The 9,087-nt window shown below is 48.6% G+C and overlaps 1 protein-coding gene across 4 annotated transcripts in view; it reads left to right on the plus strand.

Annotated features, from left to right (window-relative positions):
* FGF1 (fibroblast growth factor 1) overlaps positions 1-3,891 on the plus strand; it is a 94,819-nt gene extending 90,928 nt beyond the window's left edge. For 3 of the 4 annotated variants that reach the window (XM_053666500.1, XM_053666501.1, XM_037141726.2), the window contains one exon: positions 615-3,891. In XM_053666500.1, the coding sequence (XP_053522475.1) occupies positions 615-809 (195 nt within the window). In that variant the 3' untranslated portion in view covers positions 810-3,891. The remainder of the gene's footprint in view (positions 1-614) is intronic. The other variant, XM_053666502.1, reaches the window with a different exon arrangement.
* The last annotated feature ends 5,196 nt before the right edge of the window (positions 3,892-9,087 follow it).

The raw sequence follows: 9,087 nt of genomic DNA on the forward strand, positions 1-9,087 counted from the left end.
CAATCCACTGAGCTACACCAGCCAGGCTGAAAAGTACACTTTTTAAAATAAATATTAAAAGAGAAAGCTATTGTTTTTTAACTTTAAGTTCCAGGATACAGTTTGAACTTCGGGCATATTTTGTGCGAGCACTTACGTGCTTAACCATGCTAGGGTAAAAATCCTGCTCTCCTTAGCAAGAATCAGCAGGATGAAAACTAACTGTAGTAGGTTTTCCTTCATGCTTCAAGTGCAAACTGAAAAGCCTCCGCTGCACCACAGTCTGCTTGTACCTGTTCTGAACATTTTTCATGGTCATGCCTGCGTGCCACGCTGCTACAGAGGCGGAAGGCCCCGCCCCGCCCTTAGGGTGCTCACCACAGGGTCCTGAGGACAGCAGATGGAAGGGGAGCTTACGATAATGTATGTTGAAGGCTGGTTAGGTGCTGGGCCCTGTTCCAAGTCTCGTTCCCAGACCCGGAGCTAGGCTCCATTAACATCTCACTGTTACTGAAGAAGGAGCTGAGGCACAGAAACCATCGGTACTTTGCCCAGGGTCACACAGCTTTAAGCAGAGGAACTCCGCTTAAAACCACTAACTGATAGTTCCACTGTCTTCTGGTTTTACTTTGTAGCAAACACCAAATGAGGAGTGTTTGTTCCTGGAAAGGCTGGAGGAAAACCATTACAACACCTACACGTCCAAGAAGAACGCAGAAAAGAATTGGTTCGTGGGGCTCAAGAAGAACGGAAGCTGCAAGCGTGGCCCCCGGACTCACTACGGCCAGAAAGCAATCTTGTTTCTCCCCCTGCCAGTCAACTCTGATTAAAGAGGTCTGCTCTGGACGCCAACCACTCCAGAGGGGTCCTCACCAGCTGACCCCAGGTTGTTCCTTTGACCATTGGCTGCGCTACCCCCTGGCCCAAGAGCCTGAATTTGTATGCAACACACTTCTAAAATTCCCAGTTCATTTTCTTGCAGAGCTCTTTACCCCACACAGTTTGGAACGGAGGGGACCAAATTGCTTCGAGGGGCCAATTGGCTGGCTGGTCAGGGTCTGCTTTGGAGGTGCGGTTGCCTCTGGGCACGTGCTGCAGGCTGGGCCTCTCAATGCACAGGTGGGGCCAAAGGAAGTGTGTTCATTGGCTGCTGAGTGGGTCATCACTAAGGGCAATTGATTCCCTCTACTGAGTAAACCCTGCCCGCAATTCCGCAGTTCCCCCAAACATCCGCTGTGACTCCCTTTTGTCCTTTGGATGCCCCACAAACATTAGCAGGAAAGCTTACGGCTAGGTCAGCGGGAGGCAGCTTTCCACAGCAGAAACAGGGACAAAGAAAGCCTTCCTCAAGAACGGAAGGGATTAAAACGGCAAGGGGACACTTCTGGCAGGTGGCTTAGAAGGATGGGATCTCAGTGTGGCATCAGCGAGGGAATAGGAAGCTCGGGCACAAGAAAGCAGAATAAATGCCAAGCCATGGAAGTCCTTATGAGGCCTTGACCTTAAAGTTATCGGACAACAGGAAGCCCCTGGATGATGTCAGGTGGACAGCAGGAGAAGTGGGGTTTTGATCAAGGACACTGGATGTTGGTGAACTCATCTGGGTCCAGGACGTGGCCGTGGGGGCGATGAGAAGGGAAGGGAAACACGGGCTGAGGGGTCCTTGTCTTCTGTACCAGGTGGGTCTAGAAGTGAGAGTGAAAGAGAGAGGGACGCCCTGAGCTGAGCCTGGCCACCAGGACACGAAGGCCTTTGGGTGCTAGGTCGGTGCTGACAGACCACACGGGGGAGTGTGTTGGGATGTGGATTCTGGTCCCGTGGGTCTGGGGTGCAGCCGCGACATTTCTAGCTCCCAGGCACTGTGGATGCTGCTGCTGTCCCCCACCATTCTTTCAGTGGAGGTCTGATGGGTGGTGGCCAGGTGCGGGGGGCTCAGCCCTCCCACCCGCCCCTCCCCCTCACCCCCCCCCTCATCCCCCAGAACAGCAGCCCTGGGGCAGCATCGCCGCATCACGCCTGTGCCCAGGTGCTGCAGCCTGTGGCCTGTAGAACACCCATTTGGAAGATAAACAAAAGCAAACTAAAAAAATGTTAAACCCTCACAAACAGCTTTTCCCAAGAGGCCATTTGTGTTACGATCACTTGTATAAATATGCTTCCTGCTTAAAGTAAACTTGACCCAAGTGGCTAGCAAATTAGAAACACCATTCATCTTTGACATGTGATACTGTTACCCTACGAAGGTGTTTAATAAGCCATTTAAATTTACTGTGAGACTGTATGTTTGAATCACATTAAAGAATATATAGCTCAAAGGCAGTTAAACTGATTAGCATGTAGCCACTGAGAATATTAGGATACAATGTATAAGCTACTCAGTTATCTACTACTTGTACTACATTTACCTGTAAAATGAGATTTTTCTTTGTTTTCCACTGTGCTGTTAGAAATTTTTTCTTTGAAAATGGAGATTTTTAAGTAATGATATGATCACTGTGGATAAAAACTGATAAGAGTGTTAGTTCATGTTTTATAAGGAAATGAAGTTATTATTCACTGAAAAACAATTCCTAGTTAAGCTGTCATAGTGAGAATGGAAGAAAAATGACAACTGGTGAAAGTTCGAGGCAATGGTGGGACTGAGGAACTGAACCAAGTTAACATGACTGTGAATAATACCATCTTGCATTTGTTTCTACAGCAAAATGATTTCACAACTTTTTTTGTAACTTGGGTAAGACAATTCTATTTTACATTCATAAATCTTTGCAGACAAGTTAGAGATAGTGCAGTGTGGCTTGACATCTCTTTACTACAAAGATTTGGCCAGAAAAAGGTACCCAGAGAGGAAATCCAAGATATTTATAATGGTCCATAATTTTCAGTGCATGGATCAAATTCAAGTATAATACCGGCCAAGAAAATGTAAATCCCAATGCTAACAGATGAGACAGAAACCTGTGGGCTCAGAGGCCCAGAGCCTTTTGGAAGAACCACTGCTGTGACCTCGGCACCCTCGTCCAGTCACCACTCATGGACTCACCCTCGAGTATTTATGAAGTGCCTACTGTGTGTCCGGCACTGTCCTGGGCACTGGGGCCCCTGAGAAGCTTGTCTGTCTGGTGTGCTGCTGCATTCGCTCCCAGGGCATTAGATGTATGAAGAAAGATGCTGTGGATTCATTTCTTTCAGTCGAGTGAAACCAGACTTTTGTAGGTTCCTGCTGAATAAACAGCAGGTCCCAGAAACCCAGGTGTGGGAAGAATTAGCAACCTCTGGCGTAAGACAAAAACCCCTCTCCACGTGTCAGAGGACATGGCAAGGTTAGCCCAGCCTTGTCAACTGCAGAGCCATGTCGGCTCACTTCCCGACCAGGATGAGAGCCAGTCAGGTCTGGGAGGAAGGGAGCAGTCGGCAGCCCCCCACGCCGTTTGGAACATGCCCCAGTTCCTTGAGCATCCCTGTTGCTCTCTCTCATCCTTGACTCAGTCTTGCAGCCCTCTGCCTGTCACGGGCCCCTCGTGTGGGGTCATTTTCAGGCCGACTGGTACGAGGTGCCTGACGTTGTGTATGAAACATCAAGAATGTGTTTGCTTTTGATTATTTTCAGTGTGCTGGTGGAGCCAGCGGTGACTTGTTTCCTCTGAAGGGAGGATAAAGCCTCCTATGGCCAACCGCGTGTACTTACAAAAACTGCTGGGGCATCACATGACACTGAAGGTCCGGTCCTTGCTTTGCATCGGAGGTGACGGAGCCCAAGACCTCGGCCCTGTAGACATGATGCCTGAACCAGCCAAGCCCCTGGGCTGCAGAGCAGAACTCAGATGAAGAAGACGCCTGTCATTCCACATCACTGTCTCTCTCTCTTTGTTTGCACTTCATGAGTATTAATAAATGTTCCAATAGATAATAATATAATGTCTCTGAGTCTCTTTGCATCATGGTCTGCCGTCTTCCTGTGGAAGACACTTCCCCAGCGCCCCTGAGTGGGGCTGCTTTGTTTGCTACACTTAGCTCATCGCCAGATATGAAACCTTAAAGGCCAACAGGAACAGGTAAGGTAGCGACATTCCTCGTTCTGTTTGGGAACCCAGGGCAATACTGACGCTTTCCTAGGGATCCGCCAGGGAAACATTTTCGGGAAATGTGCCCCCTAAAGAGCCAAGCACCGTAACTAACTTAGTCGACAATTGATGGTCACGAGTCAGAAAAAAATTATGCTACTATTGTGGAGTCGACCAGCCTATTCTTAGGCAAAGGTACTATGAGCTAAAAAAACAACTCAAGGACTGATTTACAATTAGAACTCTGTGATAAGAGGCACATCTCTCACATCTAAGAGCCTTAACGTGGGGCTGTAGTTCCCCCAGCAGATTTTCTGAAATGATCACACTAAGCAACGTCTCCTTAAACTTCCGAATCTCACAACTTCTGACTCTCAAGCGAAAGTACCCTTTGCCTATGTGTCAGAGCAGAATCAGATCACACACGTGCACACATGCACTCATCCCTTGCACACACACTCATACTCACACATGCACGTGCAACAATTTAAAAAAAAGTTGGGTGGTGTTTGCTCACTCTGCCAACTACACACCAAAATCAATCCCTCTGTCTCCTTTTAAAGTTGCCTGAAGCAATATTTTTCTACTTTTTGGAGCCTGGTTCACACTATGAATGACATTTTCCATCACAACCGAGCAAATACATACTCTTGTACACACGCATACAGTCGAAACAAAAAAAAAAAAGTCACAAAACTATGTATATGAGATGCACTCGGATTTTTCTATTGGACCACAACATTAATGGGTCACAGCCAAAGTTTTAAAAATGGCCTAAACATTCTCCTTCCCCCAAACAAGACTCAGTTACAATCCTATGTTTGTTCTTGAACAAACAAGACCAGGGGACCTCCTGCTACCTAGAAACCATCATTTCTAAGGGCTCAGTGAATTCTTTTAGCTGGTTTGCTACTAATCGTGTGAAATGAATGACATGCTGCAGATTCCAGGGGCGCCCGGTGCTCCTCCAGCACTGGTCCTGGCAGATTCCTGCGCCCCAGAGCCCTGGGGACTTGGACGCCCTCCTTCCTGGGGCTTCTCATCGCTTTGGGTCCCTCCCTCCCTAACTCCCACAGTCTTCATTTCACTCCTCTCCTTTGCCCCCGTCTGCTGCCCAAATTCCTACTTCCTAACCATTTCTAATCAATACATGACAAGGAGGGTGAGCCAGGAAAAAACTAGAAACCCAGCCCCCAACACTTTCTAGAAATCACCATATTCTCTACCCTCATCTCTACCCAAAATGACTGACATAAGATAAATGTCATTGCTACCGGTGTGCATCTTACACGGGGATTTAAAAAGTCTCATCTTTGCGGAATCAACTAAGAAAAGTAGCTCCACGTTCTAAGTGTTTGAGGGGCTTAGGGTGGCTGACAATTGGCCTCTGATGGGAGAGGTGGACCACAAAGAGAACGATGTGAGTAGAGTCACCACTTTTCTTATGTATCTGAGGGATGTCCTGTCCACCATGGGGTGGGCGGGGGAGGGGGACCCTAAACCCTTAGCACTTTGGGGTTGCTCCATTAACTCGTACGGTAGTGATGACAGGTCCAAGAAATATGTGCCTTCGGCCGCACTTTCACATAGTAACAAAAACTACGCCCGGGATTAGTAGTGCCATGTAGGGATGCTTAAGCCCAGCCAAGCAGTGGGACTTGCATGGTCTCCATTTCAAAATTACTAGGGACTTGACAACCATTAAAATGGAGATGATGGCTCATAACAAGTAGCATCTCCCCTTCCTACTGTGCTCCCTAAACCTGGCCTCCACCCCTAGAAAGAAACTCCTGCATGTATGACTTACTCTAAAATCCAGAGAACTTGGAGCCCGAGATGGTGAATCTGACATCAGGCACTCTATCCCGGGGAGTCACCTGACACTCTCTCCAGTCACCAGGGACATTTACGAAAGGACTATTGGGATCTTTCTGTAACATTGTACCCACTTTGTGGTTGACATATGGACCGTGACATGTTACACTGTGAGCTTTCCACCCTAGTTATAAAATTACGAAGAGAAACCAGGTCACACACGGCCTAAAGCCGAGGGGGAGGGGTTGCTTTACCAAATGTACATATTGTAGGGCCCAGTTCTGGGGTCTTCTGATGGCTCTGAGAACGCCTGTGATGCGGGGAGGAGGCGGGTGTCAACTGCTTCCTTCTCCCTCAGCTTCCCACCATGACACACACTAAATTTACACTTTTGGCAGCTAAGCATGGGTGTTGATTTTATTACATATACAAGCAAAACCTCCCCGTGTCCTTAACGTGTTTTTCTACCAGCCTTAATGGAGGGTTGGGTACCCCCCATTTGGAGCTGTCTTCGCATTCAGGCTTGGCCCCCTTGGCCGCCGTGTGTGGGGACACAGGCGGGCAGTGTGTGCGAACTATCACAGAAACACCCTTCACTGTGATGGTCACACCTCATGGGTTCCCGCCTTAGGAAAGAAATTATTCTAGTCTGACCAAGAGATACATGAGAGCAAGATGTTAGATTATCTTACCATTATGCCTTAGCCCAAAACTTTTTCTCCAAAATAAGTTGTAGGAACGTTGTTATATGCTAACCTGTTTTGTGTAGATTGTAAAAGCAGGAGTGTTTATAGCCTGGGACTATCAACTAACTGTTAAGAATCGAGCAATTTTGTGTAAAATGAACAGTAAAACCTATGGCATTCTCAAAATAGAATGCCTGTATTAGAAATTTTGATTCCGACCTGGGAAATGGCACAGGTTTTGGGGCTGGCCAGGTGATTCCTAGTAACACGAGACAAAATCACAAGTCCAGAGCGGTTGTGCAGAGAGGACAAATTGGAGGAAAACCTCGTTTCTATATTCTTGGTGCTACTGGAATCTGCCACATGATGTTTAATTGAAGTGGAGAAGAGAGATGGATTTTATAGATTGCTTAAAAATGTTTGACTCCCAAGCATCTGAACATTTGGGAAGAGTCTAACAGGGCAGAGGGCTGCCGTGAACAGTCTGGTCCTCAAGAATTAACAGCAGGCCCTGGCTGGTGTGGCTCAGCGGGTTGACCGCTGGCCTGTGAACCAAAGGGTGGCTGTTAGGGAACAGGCCTGGGTTGTGGGCCAGGTCCCCAGTAAGGGGCGTTCAAGAGGCAACCACAAACTGATGGTTTCTCTCTGAAATTCTCCCTTCTTTTCCTCACCTGGCCCCACCCATCTAAAAATAAATAAGTAAAATCTTTTTTTAAAAAGAGTTAACAGCAGTAATAAGGTGAAAATGAAGTCACTTTCCTCAGTTCCCTCACTGACTCCTCCGTTCATCAATCATTTATGGATTGTCTACTATTGTGTCAGTCAGGGTCCAATCAGGAGGCAGAAACCACACCAAAAATTTGAGTGGAAAAATTTTCGCAGAAAGCATTATTAACTACCAAGAGGGGTAAAGGGCTAAAGATACTGGGAGGGACAGCAGGTGTCGGGAAGCTGGTGTTATCCCCAAGGCTGAGGAAGCACTGAAGGAAGAGACAAACCTAACAGCCGGTCTCCTCCCCAGCACGAGGTGCAGGCTGCACGGGACAAGGGACAGTTGTGACCCCCAGGACAGTGGGGGATCTCGCCGGGGCACTTTAAGGAGCTTCCCGCTGGGGTCCCAGCGGAACTCTGGGAAGCCATGTGCTGGGCTGGGGGGCCACCAGGCCTCCCGCAAGAAGCCTCCCCCCCTCCCCCGCCACCATGTCACGGGAGCAAGAAGCGAAGCAAATGAACCCCAAAGAAAAGCCCCTTTCTCTCGCAGTGACTCTCTAGCGCCCTCTGCTGACAAACCTGAAGTTGCACCAGCTGGCCAAGGAGAAAGGCTTCCTGGGTCCAGCTTGTGTCACAAACTGTGGCGGAGGAGGCGGACTCGGAGCAGAGGCCGCACACCGTGGACTGGCTGAACCACGACTAAGACCCTCGGCCCGACACGGTGTGAACACACGGGTAACTGTGGTCCCTTCCACCGAAGAGCTTATGATCACGGTGAAGAAAGTCTCTATGTGAAAGTCAGGACCAACTTTTTTGGCTTTTCCTTTTTACAAAGCTACTATCTTTCTAAGCACTCTGAAAATGACCATGTATTTCCATACATTGGTACATCTTTCCCTAATTTAAACCCACCCGAGTCGGCACAGTGCACACACGCAGAAGAAGATAGCCTTGGGGCCACAGTGTCCTCTGCCTGCAGAGTTCCGACCTGTCTCCACTGCGTGCGATCCGTACGGATGAGCCTCAGAGGAAACCTCACCCTTCTTTCTAATTATCTGATCTGTGGCTGACCCGATGTCACTTGGAAGGGGCCCTGCTTGAGTCAATACGCTGCTCATTCAGTCACTTGTCCAGTCTTTCAACAAATATTCACTGAGGCCTAACCATGTACCACTCCTAGTAGGTACAACAGCGCACAGAAAAAAAAAAGCTGTTTCCTGGAGCTTACAATCTAGGGAGGGGAAATATATGAACATATTTCCCAAATTTTAGTCATTCGCATACTGCTTTGAAAATTTTGCCTATATGGCCACTGCCTGTAACTCACATGGCTGTGGGAGGTGGATTCACAGTTTTATCTACTTCGGGCCAACTGTAAGCAAAAATATTCCCGAAAGGACAGGCTACTCACTATACAGATATTTTTCTAATACACATTAGAATAAAAGCGTGACTTTAAAGTTGAAAGCGAGCATCTGCACGCTACCTGTGTCATATGCACGCCTGCCCTCTAGGCAGCAATTGCACAGGGCACCCCGCGGAGGAGGGGAAAGGCGCGAGTGCCACGAGTGCCCACGGAGAAGTGGCCAGCGTCCTCAGGAGGAGTAGCAGGGACACTGAACTTGCTCAGGGGCTTCCGTGAGGAAACGAGCTGCCATCTCACAGCACGGGAAGGCTGGACTAGGTAAAGCGGCGGCGTGCGGGTTGTGAAGAGCATTCTGGACAGGGGGAGCAGCATGTGCTAAGGCCCTGTAGCCGGAGGGAACACAGTGCCAGTGAGACGCATGTGTGGAGAGCGAGGGGCACAGGGCGAGGTGTGAGCTGAGGCCAGA

This window comes from Artibeus jamaicensis, unplaced genomic scaffold (assembly GCF_021234435.1).
Source record: "Artibeus jamaicensis isolate MK-2021 breed Jamaican fruit bat unplaced genomic scaffold, CSHL_Jam_final contig_456, whole genome shotgun sequence".
Lineage (NCBI taxonomy): Eukaryota > Metazoa > Chordata > Mammalia > Chiroptera > Phyllostomidae > Artibeus > Artibeus jamaicensis.